At 44.3% G+C, this 21705-nt stretch overlaps 1 protein-coding gene across 5 annotated transcripts in view; it reads left to right on the forward strand.

Annotated features, from left to right (window-relative positions):
- Positions 1-21705, forward strand: part of PCBP2 (poly(rC) binding protein 2) — a 1588534-nt gene that overhangs the window by 718263 nt on the left and 848566 nt on the right. For all 5 annotated transcript variants that reach the window (XM_044083912.1, XM_044083913.1, XM_044083914.1 and 2 more), the window contains exons 8-9: positions 18269-18343; positions 18736-18777. In XM_044083912.1, coding sequence (XP_043939847.1) covers positions 18269-18343; positions 18736-18777 — 117 coding nt within the window. The remainder of the gene's footprint in view (positions 1-18268; positions 18344-18735; positions 18778-21705) is intronic.

The raw sequence follows: 21705 nt of genomic DNA on the forward strand, positions 1-21705 counted from the left end.
AGAAGGCCAACTGATAAGGACAGACAACACCACAGTCATGTGGTATATCAACAAACAGGGAGGCACTCATTCATACCCCCTATGCCGAATGGCTCTGGACCTATGGAATATGGCTCTGAGCTACAACATTCAGTTACAGGCAATGTTTGTACTGGGAAAGGAAAACATCCTAGCAGACATGTTAAGCAGAACTACCTCGGATGCTCACGAATGGATGCTACATCCGGACATCTTCAAGGCCATCACAAAGAAATGGGGAATGCCACAAATAGATCTATTCGCATCCCCACTCAATCACCAGCTCAAGAAATTCTGCACAAGGACATACCACCCCCTTGCTTGGAAGGTGGACTCTCTATCCTTCAGTTGGAAAGGCCTGACAGCATATGCATTCCCACCTCTTCCTTTGATGCACAAGGTACTACTGAAAATCAAAGAGGAACGTCCAAGGATAATTCTGATAGCTCCAAATTGGCCAAGACAACATTGGTATCCATTGCTGAGGAGCATGTCTCGGGAAATGTGGACACTACCCCTGATTCCTTTGATGTTAACTCAGAGCAACTACAACATCCTACATCCAAACCTGAAAACTCTACAACTGACTGCCTGGAACATTACATAAGAGCAACTAACCCAGATTTATCCCAAAGGGTTAAAGACATTATCCTTGAGGCCCGCAGACCTTCAACAAGAAGGAACTATGCAGGAAAATGGAAAAGGTTTGTCATTTGGAGTTCTGAAAGAGGGAAAGATGTGTCAAAGGTAGATATTGCCAACATCCTGGAGTATTTGGCAGAGCTTCTCCATACAGGCCTGTCCTATTCCTCCATCAAGATACATGCACCAACTATTTCTGCAGAATACAGCTTCGATCCCCCTGTCTTCTCACATCCTCTTCTCAGGCAGTTCCTGAGAGGAATTAAGAATGTAAAACCTCCCAGGAAACCACCATTACCAGCATGGGACTTGAACTTTGTGCTAGAAAAATTGACACTCCCTCCATTCGAACCAGCAGCAACAGCAGATCTTCAACACCTATCCTGGAAAACTGCTTTCCTACTGGCAATTACTTCAGCAAGAAGGGTTTCGGAACTACAGGCTTTAATGGCAGTACAACCCTTCCTAATCTTCCATCAAGATAGAGTGTCCATGAGAACTAATCCTACATTTATGCCTAAGGTGGTATCCAGAGTGTCTCTAAACCAGACAATCCACCTACCTACCTTCTTTCCAAACCCACAGAACAGGGGGGGAAGACTGCTGCATACCTTGGATGTACACAGACAGTTGCGCTACTACCTGGACAGAACCAAGGGCAATAGAAAAACTGACCAGCTTCTAGTAGCTTATGCAACAGGAAGGGAAGGAAAAGCAATTTCCAAACAGACAATCTCCAAGTGGATAGGAAATTGCATAAGATTCTGTTACTCCTACCATGGAAAGCAAATTCCACAGAACATAAGGCCTCATTCTACAAGGGTTACAGCCACTACCACAGCTTTCTTACGAGGAGTGGCTACCAAGGACATTATTGAGGCTGCTACTTGGACCTCCGTGCATACATTTGCCAAGCATTATAACTTACCTCTTTACTCTAGATCCCGAGCAGGGTTTGCCACTGCTGTTTTGCAAGGGATCCTAACTACACCATAATTATTCTTCCTCCTCCTCTAGTTTGGCTATGGTATTCTACCCATTTGTAAGGACTGCAGATGCATCCTTGAAGGACATAGTACAGGTTTGTACCTACCATAAATGTAGATGTCCGAACAGGATAGCATCTGCAGTCAGGATTACCCACCCTCCTTCCCCTCTGTGGTACTCCTAGGGTATGTGCCCACCTAATAGCTAGCTGGGGGGGATCTCTTATGGTGTATTTGTTTGTATATATGTACATACATGCTTATTTTTTGTGTTTGCCTTCTACTTTTTTTGGAAACATTGGCATTTATCCAAAAATTTAGCTATCCAAAAGGGCAACTGGCATCTGGGGCAAGAAAGACTGAGGAAAATGGCGTCGGCTGATGCCTTTATACCCGAAGACCAGCAGAGATGACGTCAGGTGAAGTGCGACACCAGCCGAGGCCAGACCCAGACTTTGGAATCCGGCCGACCGAAGGGCTGCCTGACGACAGGACAACCCATTTGTAAGGACTGCAGATGCTATCCTGTTCGGACATCTACATTTATGGTAGGTACAAAACTGTACTTTATGAATGTAGGCGAGATAGGATCCCATTACATCTTTTAGTTATGTACTTACCATAACTTCGGATGTATGGGATCCATCTGCCTCATTCATTCTACCACCTCCTTTCCCCCTTCCATTCGGATCTAGAAGAAATGTTGGTCCATTTGGAGATCTTCTCTTGAAGAACTTTAGTTGGTTGGAGTAACTGGTATTTTTCTGTGTTTGCATGTAAGTATGAAAGCGAACAAACAAGATCTGGGGAAGCAGATGTGGTGCATCCTGGGATAGAGGGTAGCCCAGCCAATAAGAGACTTCGTTCTAGTATACTAGTTGGCCGAGTCGGAGCCGATGGATCGGCTCCGAACCCATCAGTTATGAATGTAGGCGAGATGGATCCCATACATCCGAAGTTATGGTAAGTACATAACTAAAAGTTTTGAATGCTAGTGGGGACAGTGTTCCATTTTTTAGCCACTGAACTACTATATAGTGCATCTCCAAAGCTGTTGTAGCTGTTGGTGACTTCTAGTAGTAGTTTGCTTGATGATCTAAGAGGCCTTTTGGCTGAGTGATGATGTACTAGGTTTTTGAGGGCAGGGCATGGGAAGGTAATAGATACAATCAGCTCTGCCTCTGTCATTCTGTTAGAGGTTGGGCAGTTCAAGCCAGTGGAGCTGTCTCACAGCAGTACAGTGATGAGTTCTGTATGAGCAATTTGCAGCAAAGCGGGCAATTCTGTTATAGCAGGCTTCCATTTTGCTTAGTTCAGTTTTGTTGAGATTAGTCAGAATGGGAGATGCATAGAGTAGGGTGGATAGAAGTTTGGAGTGAGCAATGGCTGTTCTTTTGTTAAGAAATGGTTTGATACGGTAGAGTGATCCTAGTTTGCTATGTACTTTTTTAATAGTCAAGTTGAGATGACTATCAAATTTTAGATGGGAGTCTATGGTTATTCTCAATAGCTTAGTCTTTGCCACTGCCACTGGAGCGATTGGAGTAGCATTTGTTGAGTAGATAGTGAATTGACTTATCAGTGTTTTTGTTAGAACTGGTTATAATCATAAACTGAGTTTTCTTTGGAATGAGGATAAGTCGGGCTTTGGTTAGGTAGTTTTCAATGTCAGAGAATGCTAGTGGAGTTGTTTGAAGGAGGGTGGGAATGTTTTGTGCAGCACAGATTAAGGTAGTGTCATCTGCATACTGAATGATAGATGCATGCTGTGTGGAGGTATGGAGGTCATTTGTGAAGATTATGAGTAGTAGTGGCCCTAATATAGAAACCTGTGGGACTCCTATAGTTATGGGCAGCTGAGGAGAGAGAGAATTTTCCCATTTCACAGCTTGGTACCTGTCAGTTAAGTAGCTTTGGAACCAGGTAAGAGTGGAATTTGATAGGTGATATTGGTTTAGTTTGTTTAACAGGATTTGGTGCGAGACTGTCAAATGCTTTGGACATATCCAAACAAAGAGTTGATACCTGCAGGCCTTCATTTTTGAGACTGTTTACTGTGTCTTGTGAAGCAGAGGGGGGCTGTAGTGGTACTATGGGCAGGTCTGAAACCATGCTGAGTAGGTGACAGGATGTTTCTGTCTAGGAGATATTTTAGCATATGGGTATGGATGCATTTTTCTAGGGTTTTGGCCAAGGGGGAGAGTAAAGCAATGGGTCTGTAGTTAAGTTCAGTGGAGGTCCCGCCTTTATGTATGGGTGGTAACATAGGATATTTTCCAGAGTTTGGGCACATAGTTTTCAACAGTTGATCTGTTTGAGAGTGGAGATTGGAATAGCAATAGCATCTGCTGCGAGTTTCAAGAAATAACGGGGGAGTAGGTCGGCTGCTGTTGTGGTTTTTAGTTTGGAGAGCATGCTTTTGATTGAAGTGGTGGAAACGTTTTGAGGATAAAGCTTGTATGTGTGTTTGTGTTGGGCAGGATAGTGAGGAAGGAACTGTGTCCTGTGATACTAAGGATAGAATTGAGTTCACAAAGTGGGAGTTGAATTGAGTTTCGATGGGAACTTTAGTGTCAAGGGTGGTTGGTTTGGGGGGTAGCCTTTTGGGTGGGTTTTACTAACTGGTTTCCATTTTTCCAAATATTTTTTGGGTTGTGTTCGTATTTAGTTTGTAATGTCGTGTAGTAGGATTTTTTGTCCAGCCTAATGCATTTTTTTGCATGGTTGCGCAGTTCTTGGTACTTAGTTAGGCTTTGTGTTTCTTTGTTTTTTTTGATAATTAAGCCAGGCAGTGTCTCTGGACTTAAGGGTTTGTTTGGTTTCTTTACTGAGCCAGGGGTTTGTAGAGGTTCTAACCCTGATTTTGCACAATGGAGCGACAGTGTCTAGGTGTTATAGAAATGTTTTGTTGAAATATGCTACAGCCTGATAAATTTGGAGGGTTTTTAGGGGGTTCCAGTAACAGAGGAGAAAGTATTGAGGACCTCAGGAGAGAATTATTTTGTGTTTCTAGTGGATATATATGTGTTCATAGTGTTACACTGCTGCAGTCATTATACTTGGGTTATCCTGCTGTCAGGGGGTCCTGCAGTCGGCCAGAGTTCCAAAGTCTTGGTCCAGCGTCGGTTGCTGTCGCCTCCTCCCTGACAGTGCGACAGGGGTATATAAGATGCAGCCGACGCCATTTTCTTCAGTCTTTCTTGCCGCGCGGTCCCCGAAGCAGAAGCAGTTTGCAAGTGCCGGTCGGCCGACTCCTGAGATTTTCATTCCGAATCCAGAACCGAAGTCTTCTAAAAAAGCCAAGTACACCGTTGGGAAAACTTTTTCTTGCCTCAGACCGATGTCAGTAAAAGTTAATAACTGTATTTCTTGTGGGAAGCAAATACCTCAGAAGGATTTCCACTCCTATTGTATTCCATGCCTGGGCCCTGACCACGACGTCACTGGTTGTCGGTTTTGTGCTAGGTTTAACAAGCGCACTATTAAACGTCGGTTTGATTTTGCCCGACATTATTTTGGTAGAAAATTCAATTACACCATGCCGTTGGAAATTCTGACGACAGCAATGCATAAAAAGGACAAGGACAGGCATCTGAGGCCCAAAACTGACGAGGCCTCTTCTAGGCCGGTCGCTGGTTCTCCGGTTTTCAGCGAGGTGCCTACGCAGCCCCTGACAGCTACCACAGACCGCATCTGACTCCCACGTGGAGTTGGCTGGGCCTTCGGACGCACTAGACCTTCAGCTTACCGATCCTAAACCTACAGAGGGAATCAAAGTAGCTGAGCAATCCACAGTTACAGAATGTGTTTTCAGACGTACCCAATTAACCATTAAACCCTCTGTTAAGTCTAAGCCCCCCCTTAAAAGCAAAGAAACAGACACAACTCTCTCCAGGACAGGCTTCTATGCCTAAGAAACAAATGCTAAAAATGGCAGAGGACCTAATCACCCTGATCAGGGGGTCCCATCCCCCTCCTGTTAAAAGGCCCAGACAGGATGCAGACTATGAATCTTCTGACCAGGTGTCCATTTCCTCTGACTCTTCCTCGGACCTAGGATATTCTTTACCCCTTTATGAGGATTCTGATGCTGAGGAATCAATTCAGTCAGCCTCTCCGCCTGAGGATTACTCCTTTGGGGAGACCTTACATACCATGAAGGGAGGATTTCCATTGGGAAGGACAGGATTACTCAGAATCCAAGAAAAGGCTCAGAGACTTCCTTTTATTGCCTCAACACAGACCCCTTGTTATCCCGCCAGTTCTAGACATTGTGGATGATGTGTACACTGAATCCAGTTTGAACCCTGACTCCTTACCCCCAGCCCCAGTTAAACCTGATAGATATTAGAGTCCCTGACTCTCTCAAATTTCTGTACAAAAGCCCTGTTGCTAACCCTGAAACTATTTCTCAGGGACCCAAAGGGATTAAGGCCTCATCAGCAAAAAACCCAGTTCCCTCTGACAGAGATTCCAGAGCTTTAGACAGATGGGGAAAGAAGGTATATACGTCTGCAACTTTAGCAATGAGAGCCTTGAATTGCCAGTTTCACATGCTGAAATATCAGCAATTTTTGATGTCTCAGTTGAAACAAAAGATGCTTCCAGATTCAGATCCTCGTAACTTAAAAGAAATGCAGGATTTATTGCATGCTGCTGAACAAGTGGGAAAACATACTTTGCAATGTGGGTTTGACTCCTTAGAGGCCTCCTGTAGAGCAGCAGTTACAGGCTCTGTCATTAGAAGGCATGCTTGGTTAAAAGAACATACGTTACCAGATCATGTTAAGGTAAACTTATTGGACGCACCTTTGCAGCGGGATGTGCTGTTCGGAGTTAAGGCAGAGGAGGTATTAAAGAAGATGGAGGATAAGGCAAAATCTATGCAAATGGTGAAAGATTTCTTACAGGTTCAGCCTCTTCATTTTAGCAGAAATTGGCCAACAAAGAATTGGTCCTTTCCAGTCACAGACAAACCTCAGAGAGGCAGATACAGTTGTCCAAGAGGTAGAGGTCAGACACGAGGCCCTTACAGGCCTCGACAGTGGGGCACACCAAGCCAGAACAAAGGAGAAGACAGGCCTCAACCTTATAAAAAACAGACTCGATGACTTTCCACTACAGCTGCCAACCAGTTCTCTCTTGGCAGCCTTCTTTGGAGGAAAGCTGGCACTTTTCTCTCACAATTGGCATTGCATCACCAAAGACAAATGGGTTCTCAACATTGTATCTCATGATTACAGGTTCCATTTTCACACCCTGCCAAGGCTAAAAGGAATGCCAAATCTGCCACCAAATCAATGGGCAGAGGCTCAAAGACAAATTACAGCTGTCATGGACAATGAGAGCTATTCAGAAGGTACCACCACAGGAACAAGGACAAGGATTTTACTCAAGACTCTTTCTGGTTCCCAGAAAGGACAAAGCCTGGAGACACATTCTGGACCTTTCTACACTAAACACTTACCTGGATGTACCGAAATTCAAGATGTTGACACTACAGCAGCTTCTTCCCATGCTGGGCAAGAAAGCTTGGCTCGTGACATTGGACCTCAAGGAGGCATACCTGCATGTCCCTATCAGACAAAACTGCAGAAGATACCTCAGATTTCTAGCTGGTTCAATGCACTATCAATTCTCTGCACTGCCCTTTGGCTTATCTACTGCGCCCAGGGTCTTCACAAAGTGCCTGGCACCAGTAATTGCATTTTGCAGGCAAAAAGGAATTCAAATTTACCCATACCTGGACAACTGCCTGATTCAAGCAGAGAGCAAGGACATTCTACTAAAGCATCTGGCGTACGTAAAAAAGTTAAGTTGCCTGGGGTACACAGTATACGAAAAGAAATCAAAACTACTGCCCTCACAAGAGATAATATTCCTGGGTGCCAGCTTGAACACAACGGCCCAGATGGCTTATCTCATGCCAGACAAGCAAGGACAACTGACTCAATATTTTCAGTTACTGGCAACAAAGACCCAACTCCCTGCAAGAAAAATTCTGCAGGCCTTGGGCTACATGGCATCTTGCATACTACTAATTCCATATACCAGACTGCATATGAGGAAACTACAATGGTACCTTAAGAGCATATGGTCTCAACACTGTCAAAGTTTGGAAACAGTTCTACCACTAATTCCTTGCCTACAACAGGAGTTTCTATAGTGGGCACAAGCTTGTCACCTCAACAAGGGACAGCCTTTCACTCAACCCACAGCCAGGCAAACACTGACAACAGATGCATCGGTTTACGCCTGGGGAGCACACATGGCAGGAAAATGTATCCAGGGCGAGTGGCCCACAGAGCAAAGATATCTCCACATCAAAAAGAGATGCTAGCTGTACAAAATGCTGTTATAGCTTTCAAGGACCTACTGCATCCAGGACAATTACTACTAAAGACAGGCAACACCACAGTTATGTGGTACATAAACAAGCAAGGGGGCACACACTCCTACCCCCTCTGCAGACAAGCCATGACCTTGTGGAACACAGCTCTAAACTACCAAGTTCATCTGCAAGCACAATTCCTGCCAGGAGAGAAAAACACTGGCAGACGACCTAAGCAGAAACATTATGGACCCACACGAATGGAAACTGAATCCACACATTCAGAATAATACAAAAATGGTGGGGCCCGGACATAGCTCTGTTTGCTTCCCCAAAGAACTGCCAATTACAGAAATTCTGCACAAGGAGCTACCATCCACAAGCATGGAAAGTGGATGCCCTCTCATTCAGCTGGAAAAAACTACAAGTATACGCTTTCCCTCCTTTACCTCTCCTCCCAAAGGTACTCATAAAAGCCAGGCAGGAAGAGCCAAAAATGATACTGATTGCACCAGACTGGCCATGCCAGCACTGGTACCCAGTCTTAAAGAACTTAGCACAAGAACCACCCTGGATTTTGCCTCAAATCCCAGAGTTGCTGACACAGCACAACAGTCAGATACTTCACAGCCAGCTAAAGACCTTAAACCTAGCTGCATGGAAAATTCCCTAGTCAAGCAAGCAATGCCTCTGTCCAAAGCTGTTATGGATGTCATTCTGGAGGCCAGAAGGCCTAGCACCAGGAAAGCCTACTCGGGTAAATGGAAGAGATTCTGTTCCTGGAACCAAGCGCACAGCCTTGACCCTCTTGTCCCAAACATTCCTCAGATACTGCAATACTTATCTGAGATGCTGGACAAGGGCCTCTCTTTCATCCATCAAGATCCACTCCTCAGCTATCTCTGCTCATTACAACATGAATCCACCAATTTTTTCTAATCCTTTGCTCAAACAATACCTCAGAGGGGCTAAAAACATAAGACCACCCCGTAGAGCACCTACACCAACTTGGGACCTCAACTTTGTTTTGGAAAAATGAACTCTACCTCCTTTTGAGCCAGCTAACACAGCAGAAATAAACTACATTTCTTGGAAAACTGCTCTGCTACTGGCAATTACACCAGCACAAAGAGTTTCAGAATTACAGGCACTAATGGCAGTGGAACCTTTCCTCATCTTCCACCAGGACACGGTGTCTTTAAGAACTAACCGTACGTTTATGCCAAAGGTGGTATCAAGTGTGGCTCTGAACCAAACTATTCACTTGCCAACTTTATATCCAAAACCACAGAACAAAGGGGAGGAATTGCTACATTCTTTGGACATTCACAGACGGTTACGCTTCTACGTGGACAAAACCAAAGCTTTCAGAAAATCTGAGCAATTATTGGTAGCATACGCTGTAGGAGCACAGGGAAAAGCCATTTCAAAGCAGACTATTTCAAAATGGATAGGACACTGCATACGTTTCTGCTATACCCACCATGGGAAACCTGTACCTAGCAGCATTAGATCTCACTCCACCAGGGCAACAGCCACTTCAACTGCCTACCTCAGTGGAGTACCTACCAAGGATATTTTGGAAGCAGCAACATGGAGTTCTGTGCATACCTTCACCAAACATTACCATTTGCCTTTATACTCCAAATCCAGAGCTGGCTTCAACACTGCTGTACTGTAGGGCCTTATAACCACCCCTAATGCCTTATAGATCCTGCCTCCCTACCTCAGCTTTGGGATTCCATCCAAGTGTAATGACTGCAGCAGTGTAACACGATGAACATAGTACAGTTTTGTACCTACCATAAATTTAGATGTTAAGTGTTGACACTGCTGCAGTCCAGCTTGCCCTCCCTCGTTCCCCTCTTATTTTCTGGTACTTACCTAGGACATCTACCTTTTTTACCTATGGGGAGTAACCTAAAAATGGTTGTTTGCTTTTCTTTTGTATTGTTTACTAGCAATTTGAATTGCCTACCTGTTTGGGGGCACCTGACATCTGGGGCAAGAAAAACTGAAGAAAATGGCGTCTGCATCTTGTATACCCCTGTCGCACTGACGTCAGGGAGGAGGAGACCGCAACCGACGCCGGACCAAGACTTTGGAACTCTGGCCGACTGTGGGACCGCCTGACGGCAGGATAACCCAAGTGTAATGACTGCAGCAGTGTCAACACTCGAACATCTACATTTATGGTAGGTACAAAACTGTACTTTAGTGGTTTTGCATACGCTTGTTCTACTACGTATAAAGTATATATTATGTTGTGGTCACTTAAGGTGTCTGGGAGACTGCCTGCGTGGGGGTACAATTTGAGGTTGTTAGGACCCAGTCAGTGATGGATTCCCTTTTAGTTTTTTTTATCACATCTAGTTGGAATTTGGACTAGCTGCTGGTAGCCATGAGGATTTATTAGATTACTTTGTGGTTCGGATGTGCAGGTGAACCAATCTAGGTTGAAATCCTCCAGAGTAAGGGTTTCTTTGAGTATGTGGAAGAACACCAGAATAAGAAGTCTTCAAGGCTAGCAGGTGTATTACCAGGTGGAATATAGATCACAGTTGTGGTGATTACCTTTTTAGAGTGAAGTTGAAGTTGTGAGATAAGTATGTTCCAATTGGGGGGAGGGGTAGGAGTTTGATAATTGACGTACAGTTAAGTTGGGCTTGTACAAGTAAGGCAGTTCCACCCCCTTCACGAAGTGGTCTGTCTTGTGTAATGATATTGTAGCTGGTAGGGAGAACTTCCGAGTTTGCTATGTTTTTATTTAGCCAGGTTTCTGTTAAAGCAACTATGTCTGGGGAGTAGTGTGCTATTGTGGCCTGGAGTTCAGGTATTTTATTTTTGATACTTCTTATAGTAATATTTAGCATTACAAGATGGTTGGTTTTGCTGCTGTTGATTTGCCCAGGGATGAAAGATAGTGGGGGTGTTATGTTCTGACATTTGTGTTGGAGCAGTTTGTGTTGGACAGGATGGATTTGGGCCTGGGTTGGGGTGGCTATCCCCACTTATGGTGAGCCTGGTATTAAAATGGTGATACAGATGTTGGAGTTTGGTGAGGAGTGAGAGAAAGTATTGTTTTTTTTTTTTTCTTTTTGGAGTAGGAATTAGAGTATGTGTTTAGTTCTGAATTGGTCAGTTATGTAGTTCTTGAACAATTGTGGGCAGATATAATGTGTGGTGTCTGTATATGAGAGTGCATAATGTGTTTTGCTACTAAGTTTAGGGATATTGCTAGAGTGATAACTTGTGGTGTTTATAAAGAATTATGAGAAGACAGACTAGACTTAGTTGTTTGATAGTCATGGTTATAAAGTTTGTTGGTACTAGGTGGGGGGTCTGAATAGGCATTATAGGTTTGCACTATATATACGTGTGTGTGTTTGTTGATATATGTATGTAGTTTCTTGTATTTATTTGTAGAATTTTATATTCATATTTTATAAATGAGTTTTTTATAATTGAGATTTTATTATTAATTGAATTAACTGTTTTAGGTATGACTATTGCACTGATCTTTAAAGGAATGTATACATTAGATATGAGATGTTTAAGATAATGTCTAATGATTTTGTTAAGAGGATAAGTCACATGGTAGTATGCATTTGTATCTGAAGAAGCAGAAGTTATCTGTGAAAGCACTTGTACTTCTGTTTAAAGAATTTTAAACTGGAATTACCTGCCTGATGATCATCATGCATACAGCTGCAGTCATAACAGATGGGTTCTCCTGCCGTCAGGCGGGTCCTCGGTCGGCCGAATTCCAAAGTCTAGGTCCGGCGTCGGTTGTCGTCGCTTCTTCCCTGACGTCAGTGCGACAGGGGTATAAAAGAACCAGCCGACGCCATTTTCTTCAGTCTTTCTTGCCGCGCGGTGCCCGAAGCAGAAGCAGTTCACAAGTGCCGGTCGGCCAGCTCCTGAAATTACGAAAATTTTGCAACCGAAGTCTTCTTGAAAGCTAAGTACCCGTTGGAAACTTTTCTTGCCTCAGACCGATGTCAGACAAAGTTAATAATTGTATTTCATGTGGGAAGCAAATACCGCATAAGGATTTATTCCCTCTGTATTCGTTGTTTAGGCCCAGACCACGACGTCTCGGTCTGTCGCTTTTGTGCTACATTCAACAAACGCACCATTAAGCGTCGGGCGGAGTTCGCCCAGCATTATTTTGGCAAAAAATTTAACTATATTATGTCATCGGATACTCCGACTCCAGTTTTGTCTAAAAAACGCAAAGATAAGGACCAACACGAGGTCCGCGGCCTCTACCGACACCACGCCAAAGCCGACTACAGGTGGTCCGGTTCTCAGCGAGGCGCCTACGCAGCCCCTGACTACCGACGACACTTCATTGGCGGTGTCTTCTGTGCCCGAGGTCGCAGGCTCCTCGGCCCACACCCCGACTACAGATACCGAAACCACTCTTGGCGGTGAATTTCAAAATGTGGACAGGTCTACCTCTCAAGGTGTCTTCAGACCTTCCACTTTTTTCCATCAAGGCTTTCACTAAGTCTAAAGCAGCCATGCACTCTAAGAGACAAGCTACACAGGGCCTATCTCCAGGCCCCATGCCTAAAAAACAGATGCTTAAAATGGCTGAGGATTTAATTACTCTTATCAGGGGTTCTCAACCCCCCCGGACAAAAGGCCCAGAGTGGAGGAAGCATCCCCCTCCTCTGATCAGGGCTCCATTGTATCAGAGCACTCTGATGAACAGGAACATTCTTACTCCCCTTTTGAAGATTCTGATGCAGAGGAGTCCATTCCCTCTATCCCCCCCAGAGGATTACTCATTTGGGGAAACTTTGCATACCTTAAGGGAACACTTCCACTGGGAAGGCCAAGATTATTCAGATTCCAAGAAAAGGCTTAGGGAATTTCTCTTGCTACCTCAGCACAGGCCTCTGGCTATACCTCCTGTCTTGGACATACTAGATGTGTACTCTGAGGCCTGCCTTAACCCGGATTCTCTACCTCCAGCCCCAGTCAAACCTGACAGGTACTACCGGGTTCCTGACTCACACCAATTTCTATACAAAAGCCATGCTGCTAACCCAGAAACTATCTCACAGGGCCCCAAAGGAATTAAGGCCTCCACTGCTAAAAATCCATTACCTTCCGAGAGAGATTCCAGATCCTTAGAAAGGTGGGGAAAAAAGGTATATACCTCGGCCACCTTAACCATGAGGGCATTAAACTGCCAGTTCCATATGCTAAAGTACCAACAGTTTCTGTTATCACAATTGAGAAGTAAAATGTCACAACCTGAACAACCAGACTTGAAGGAGTTGCAGGATTTGATGCATAGTGCAGAACAAGTGGGTAAACATACCTTACAATGTGGTTTTGATGCTCTAGAGGCCTCATGTAGAGCTGCTGTTACAGGATCAGTCATACGTAGACATGCCTGGCTCAAGGAACAAACCTTACCAGATCATGTCAAAGCTAAATTACTAGATGCCCCTCTGCAAAAGGATGTATTATTTGGTGCTAATGCTGAGGAGGTATTAAGGAAAATGGAGGAAAAGGCTAAATCAATGCAAACAGTGAAAGATTTTTACAGGTACAACCCCCACGTTTCAGTAGAAATTGGCCTTCCAAAAATTGGTCCTTTCCAGCCACGGACAGACCCCAAAGAGGTAGATACAGGCGCCCGACGGGCAGAGGGCAATCCCAAGGATCGTTTAGAGGCAGACAATGGCAAGCTCCTACACAAAGAGGTGGTGAGGATAATTCGCAGCCATTCAGAAAGCAAGCCCAATGACTTTCCCCTTTGCATGCCAAGCAAGGCTCAAATGGCAGCACCCTTAGGCGGAAAACTGGCATTATTTTCAAAAAATTGGCATATTGTCACAAAAGACAAATGGATCCTGGACATTATAAACAGAGGCTATAGATTCCATTTTCACACCCTTCCAAAAATGAGAGGCATGCCGAACCTGCCACACAATCAAAGGGCAGAGGCACAAAGACAAATTTCAGATCTCATAGACATGAAAGCTATTCAAGAGGTACCTACTAACGAACAAGGTCAAGGTTTTTATTCCAGACTATTCCTGGTACCAAGGAAGGGAAAAGATTGGAGACCTATTTTGGACCTATCCACCCTAAACACATTTTTACTCGTACCAAAATTCAAGATGCTCACTCTTCAGCAGCTTCTTCCCATGCTGGGCAAGGAGTCTTGGCTGGTAACATTGGACCTCAAAGAGGCATACCTGCATGTCCCAATCAGACAAAATTGCAGAAGATACCTCAGATTTCTTGCAGGTTCAACCCATTATCAATTCTCTGCATTGCCCTTTGGCTTATCTACTGCGCCCAGAGTATTCACGAAATGCCTGGCATCAGTAATTGCCTACTGCAGACTTCAAGGGATACAAATATACCCCTATTTGGACAACTGCCTGATCCAAGCGGACAGCAAGCACATACTTCTGAAACATCTGGCTTATGTAATGTTGTTGAATTCTCTGGGATACACAGTCAACAAAAAGAAATCAAGGCTAATACCCTCTCGGAAAATAATTTTCCTAGGTGCCAACTTGGACACAAACACCCAGATGGCCTACCTCACGCCAGAGAAGCAGGGGCAACTAACTCAATACTTCAGAACACTAGCAAATTTCACCAGGCTGACTGCAAGGAAAATCCTGCAGGCTCTGGGATTCATGGCATCTTGCATCTTACTAATCCCATGTGCAAAGCTGCATATGAGGAAACTTCAATGGTACCTAAAAAAACCTATGGTCTCAACACAGCCACAGTTTAGAAACAATAATACCACTAATTCCATGTCTTCAAAAGGAATTTCTCTGGTGGGCTCAAGCATGCCAAACAAGCACAGGTCTCCCATTCAGCAAGCCTCAAGCAAATCAAGTCATCACAACAGATGCCTCGGACTACGCCTGGGGGGCGCACATGACAGATCGGTGCATTCAGGGCAAATGGTCCCAAAAAGAAAAGCACCTTCACATCAATCAAAAGGAAATGCTAGCAGTAATAAATGCTATTATAGCTTTCAAAGACCTTCTGCAACCAGGTCAACTATTGATAAGGACGGACAACACCACAGTAATGTGGTGCATAAACAGGGAGGAACCCATTCATACCCCCTATGCAGGCTGGCCATGTCACTTTGGAACATGGCTCTGAACTTACAAATCGAACTTCAAGCACAGTACTTGCCAGGCAAGGAAAACACGCTGGCAGACAACCTAAGCAGAAATATGACCGATCCACACGAATGGAAGTTGCATCCTCAAGTTTTTACAGAGATAATTCAGGCATGGGGAAGGCCAGACATAGATCTCTTTGCCTCCCACAAAAATCACCAATTGACAAAATTCTGCTCAAGGATCTTTCATCCTAAGGCCTGGAGAGTGGACGCTCTATCTTTCAGTTGGACATCAATGACAGTTTATGCCTTCCCACCTCTTCCTCTGCTGCCCAAAGTTCTATTAAAAACCAGAGCAGACAGACCAAAGATGATTCTCATTGCTCCAGACTGGCCAAGAAAACACTGGTACCCACTCCTGAGGAGCCTGACGCATTCCGCACCATGGACCCTGCCTCTAATGCCTCTTCGTCTGACTCAGCACAGCTTCAAAACTCTTCACAGTCAGCTAAAAACACTCAATCTAGCCGCATGGAAGATTCCTTAGCATCACAACAGACCCTACTCTCCAAGGAGGTGCAGGATGTCATTTTGGAGGCCAGAAGGCCGTCTACTAGAAAAGCTTACTCCGCAAAATGGAAACGGTTTTGTGTCTGGAATGAGAAAAAGGGCCAGGATCCTGGAAAACTGAATTTACCTCAAATATTACAGTATCTAGCTGAGCTGCTAAGCAGTGGACTTTCATTCTCCTCCATCAAAATCCATGCCTCAGCCATTTCTGCAGAATACAACACTGATCCACCCTTATTCTCTCACCCCCTCTTAAGACAGTTCCTCAGAGAGGCTAAGAATCTAAAACCCCCAAGGAAACAACCAATACCTGCTTGGGATCTCAATTTCATTCTAGAAAAGCTGATCTTGCCTCCTTTTGAGCCAGCAGCCTCAACAGATTTGCAATATTTGTCCTGGAAAACAGCTTTCCTTTTGGCTATTACCTCAGTTCGTAGGGTATCGGAACTACAAGCTCTCATGGCTGTGCAGCCTTTTATCATCTTCCATCAGGACAGAGTTTCCTTACGAACCAACCCGTCCTTTATGCCAAAAGTGGTATCCAGGGTAGCTTTGAATCAGGCTATACACTTACCTACCTTTTATCCTAATCCTCAAAACAAAGGGGAGAGATTACTACATTCCTTGGACATCCACAGACAACTGCGTTCTTATTTGGACAGAACAAAGCCTTTCAGAAAATCAGAACATCTCTTTGTGTCCTATGCTATAGGAGCTCAAGGGAAGCCAATTTCCAAACAGACAATCTCAAAATGGATAGCCCACTACATACGCTTTTGCTATTCTTTTCATAGCAAAGCTGTACCTACAGGCATCAGATCTCACTCCACAAGGGCCACGGCTACCTCTGCAGCTTTTCTCAGAGGAGTTCCTACCAGAAATATTTTGGAAGCAGCCACTTGGAGTTCTGTGCATACCTTCTCCAAGCATTACCACCTTCCATTATACTCCAAATCTAGAGCGGGCTTTGCCACTGCAGTCTTGCAGGGCATTCTGGCTCCTCCTAGTTCCACCTAGTGCCTACCACCCCTTTCTTAGCTTTGGGATTCTACCCATCTGTTATGACTGCAGCTGTATGCACGATGAACATAGTACAGTTTTGTACCTACCATAAATGTAGATGTTAGAGTGCTAATAAAGCTGCTGTCCAGGTTTCCCTCCCTCCTTCCCCTCTTGGGACAGGCCTATTGGCTAACACCTCCTCATGCAACCTGATTGGGGTATTCATTCATGATGTATTTGCTTGCACTATGGTATTTTGATTATATGGCATTGCTTTATTACACAAATTTATGTATTGCCTTCCTTCTTGGGGCACCTGACATCTGGGGCAAGAAAAACTGAAGAAAATGGCGTCGGCTGGTTCTTTTATACCCCTATCGCACTGACGTCAGGGAAGAAGCGACGACAACCGACGCCGGACCTAGACTTTGGAATTCGGCCAACCGAGGACCAGCCTGACTGCAGGAGAACCCATCTGTTATGACTGCAGCTGTATTAGCACTCGAACATCTACATTTATGGTAGGTACAAAACTGTACTTTCTTGGATCGCTGGTGTGGTTACAATTAATTTAGACTAGACTAAGTTTAAGATGTAGCACTGCATAGTCCAGCAATTAAGCTTAATTTGGTATGTGGATTTTTCTTAAGAGTTGTGGCAGTTGTTTTATACCACTACTGTGCAGATCGATGCTACAGACTTTGGGACCATTGCTTGTAAACAGTCTAAAAAAAAACGTTCAAAATAGAGTTCAAATTTTAATCTCTAAGGGGATGTATGTTGAAGGTTACTAAGTATGCATCCTTTAATTCTGAGCTAACTGATAAACTGCTATGCCTGTGCTGTTACAGGTTGATATGTTTCCTTGGGCTGTAGTCAAGCTTAATGACTCTTACGGTCTTTTTTTTTCTTCTTATGCAGCCTTTAATCTTTACCGATTTCTTAAATTTGCCACTCCTGTGTGCACATTGTATATGTTTTTCCTTCGGTTTCTCCCTTTTCTACAAGTTTATGCTACCCCTGAAATTAGTATTTGCAGAGTTGGGTTGGTGGGGGCTTACCCCCACCCACACAGATTGGGAGTTGTAAGGAGGCTTGCTGTTCTAGGTGGCCATATCCTAAGCTTCTGGTTTTGGTCTTAATCAAAACCACAGTTCATAGTGGATTCACAACTGTGCTATTTTACTAGTGCTAGTAAAATATTCAGCTTGTAATTCTTACAAGACACAAGCTAGTTATAAAGCAAATGAAGATGTAGCAGGTCAGTGTGTGAAAATCTTGTGTACTTTGAGTGTATTTTATTTGGGAAAGGCTCCTTGAGAGTGAAGGATAGCTTCGATTGTATTATGATTTCTGTGGCTTGTACACTCCTGCATTAATGTTTTCCAAAATGTAGTAGTGGAAGCATCCATTTCTTTTAAACTGCTTTCGACAGTATGGCCCAGCATTTTTATTTTTTGTGTATCCTGTCAACTTTAAATTAAGAACTGCAATGTCTTTGTTCTTTTTCTTTCTGTGATTAGAAAAGCATTTTAGTTAATGTAAAGGTTCGAGTGCTTTTTTCTTTTGATTAATATATTTTTTTCTTGTTGGATTCAGTCGCCTCCTAAGGGTGTTACCATACCATACAGACCTAAGCCTACGACAGCTCCAGTGATCTTTGCTGGTGGTCAGGTAAGAAACATTAGCAGTCCATGATTAATTTTAAATGTAAATATTTACCAATTTCTAGTTCATTTATGAAACATTTTGTGTACGAGGATTGTCATTGAACTGGTGTCTCCATCTTGGCTCTTGTTACTTGAGCATTTGTGTTTTACAAGTCCATGGGAGGGCACATTTTCCTTAGGTGCTCTATTTCCTCCTGTGTTCTTGGAATATATTAAACCCCTTAAGCCATGTTTTGCTGTAGCTATTACTTAACTGATTCTAGATTTATCCTAAAAACTGGTAGTTGTCTTTGGGTAGATAGTGAATGCCACTTTAAGCATTTGTAGTTTACTCTGTCGATAGGTAAGTGATAATGCTTGACGACTTTGCCAACCATGTCTCTCTCAATTTTTCAGGCCTATACTATCCAAGGACAGTATGCCATTCCTCAGCCAGATGTAAGTTCTGCATTTCGTTTTTTTTTTTTGTGTGAAAATTTTCAAATTGCTCATGTGTTGCACTGATTGGTCCTCTGGTGTGTCCGGTGGTGTGGTTGAAACTAGACTTTGCTACCCCCTTTTGATGGCTGCTTTCCCTTACATTGTTGGAAGTATCAGCAGATGCATTCACTTGACACTGAAATCAGTTCACCTTTTTACTTCACTCAGACATAATGTACTGACTTGCTTAAATGCCAGTGGACGTGGGGCTGCTATGTCAGGTGGTAGTGCATAGGATAACTTTGGGCTGAATGGCTGTAGGAGAAGATGTTTGAGCAGTGTTCTTGATTGAATTACTCCAACTGCTCTTTTCTAGTGTGCGTATTTTAAGGAAAAGGCACAGGAGTTATTCGGTACTGCTCTCCAAATTCTACACAAGTTTTTTCATTGTTGCTGAAATGTACTGCAATTTGTCTAATCTTGAGAAGAATGTAATTTTATATAGTTTATCTGCTGTACAGTATGTGGGCGGCCACGGTGGTGCAGTGGTTAGCAGAGGTTCTCCTCGGTTCGATTGGCTGCTGGGGTGCCTTTCTGTGCGGATGTCTGTCCTCCCTGTGGTGCCTGTCCCTCTGGGTGCTCGGTTGCTTCTCCACCCCCCACCAAAGACATGACATGCTGCTGGGATGGACACTCTAACCTGGCTGTGGTGTGTGGGTGATGTGTCTTCTGTGGAAGGGAAGGGGGGGGCTGGCTCGACACCACCACCGTAAAACTCCACTGCCATTCAATGTGCGGACAAGGTGATCCGCTGTGGCGACCCCTACCCGGGAAAAAGCCGAAAGAAGAAGAAGAAGATCTGCTGTACAGTATGTCACCTTTTGCCTAGCAGTATTTCAGTGTTTTGAAAAGTAAATGTTAATGATTTTCAAGTGCAGTGTTAACTGTCTTACCACTGTCACTAGGCATGTCTCGTGTGTTTTTTTGCTTGTACATCTCAAGCGGATTACCAAGTTTGCTGTTAGTATTTTTGCTGTTCGTTCATACCAGTGTCAAGAGCTGTAATTCAGTCTATTTCTAAACTGCACTACTGTTCTTGATTTCTGATTAGTTCCTGTTAATATACCAAAAATCAAAATAGAGTTGTCACCCTACATGAGAGTTTTTCTGTTTACTTCTCTGACCCCCCTCTTCTGGATGAGTAATCAAGGAGGCTTAATCCTCACCACTGACACTGGAGAGGGTCGTTCACTCGGAACAAAATAGATGCACTGTATTTCCAGGTGCAGCTTCTCTGCACATAGCACAGTGTACCTTAAGAGCACCCAGGGAACATACTCAGTTCAGGGCTGGGTTTCCCTCCCACCAGTAAGACTGTCCACTGGCACAGCTGTGGAGTTGAGTCCTCAGCCGAATGTTCCAAGCCAAGTCCTCCACCACCCTCTCTGTGAAACCAGTGCCCTGTGTCCCTGCGCCGAGTAGCTGACACAGTCTGAGATTTGATTTTCACACACACACCTGGGAAAATTTGGCACAGATTTACAGTCCTTTTATTCTCATGTTGCAGTATTCTACATATGGGTTTACTTCTCTTCTTGCGTGCGTACAGCCAGTATAAAAAGTTCAATCCGTCTGAGTGAGGTGTGTGTGATGTCTGACATGGCAGAGGGAACGTGGGCCATAAAAGTAACTGCATGCACCAGCCCTCAGAACTTCTCAGACACCAGTTGTACTCTAGGTGCTCAAGCTACCGCTGACGTCTGATTCATATAGACCAGATAAGTACCCCCGTTGGAGACCTTTTCAGTCCTTCCTTTAAAGTTGTATTGCTTGTTCATGTCATCCAGAAAGGGTAAGCATCAGTGCAGCCGCCAGATCCCTGACAGGGACACCCACAATAAGTGTCTTTTCTGTTTTGGAAGGTCGTATGACCACAAAGCCTACCCTGCCTGCCAGGCATTTGTACCAAAGACCCTTTGTAGCTGCTTGCACGCATTAATCCTGTACTTGGAAAACCAATGGCTTAAGCAGATCACTTTAGTGATGGAGGGCTCCTCAGACGGTTCTTCGGAACCGCCAAAAAAGAAGGCCAAGACCCTACTGCCTTCAACTACCGCTATGCCTCTTCCGTCCGATCATTAGCCTGTGGCTTACTTTGGCCTGGTAGAAAGAGCCGGATCCACAGCATTGGATAGAGCGGGTACCTTCATGGATGACGCACAGTCCGTTGGCAAAAGCACGTCCTCTGAGGGTATGCCGGTGTTGGTCTCTGCGGGGGGAACCAGCTCTCTCTAAAGGCCAGTCTGATCCCTCCGATCCTTTAAAGTCTGCAGATTCTAGGTCTCAACAGACACCTGCTAGGTCCCTTAAACAAAGGAAAAGAGCATATTCACCCTCTCCTGAAAGCATGCTGGATTGGCAGGCTTTTAGTCAGACTTTTTTAGTGCTTTCATGGCCTTGAGGCCTACCTCTACTGTTGGAGCTCCCACATGCCCTCCACTCCTGAGCCCTAGACCTCAGACTTTAATAGGGAAGGGGAGGATTTCTCTGATTCTTCAGAGGAATAACTTTCTTATATTTCACAGAGTTCTTCACCTTTGAGGTATGGCTCTCCAGAGGAAGAATCAGTTGATCCAGACTCCCCAGCGGAAGACTTAACATTTGGAGAAACTATCTTCAGGATGAAGGAACACTTCAAATGGGAATCCTCTAAAATGACTGAGGTCCAAAAAAGATACAACCTCATTCAGATGGATTCCCCAAGCCCATCTGCTGTTCCACCCATCCTTCCTGCATTTTCAGATGCCTTATCTCAGACTTCCAACCTCCTGCTCCCCGCAGACCAGACAGACTTTACAAGGTGCCTGACAACTGCTAAACATCTGCTCAAGTGTCTGCCGGCTGATCCAGCCACTATCACTGTATCTACGGACAAGGCCTCTAAGC

The sequence above is a fragment of the Protopterus annectens genome, chromosome 9.part0, assembly GCF_019279795.1.
Source record: "Protopterus annectens isolate FY-2018-M chromosome 9.part0, PAN1.0, whole genome shotgun sequence".
Classification (NCBI taxonomy): Eukaryota; Metazoa; Chordata; order Ceratodontiformes; family Protopteridae; genus Protopterus; species Protopterus annectens.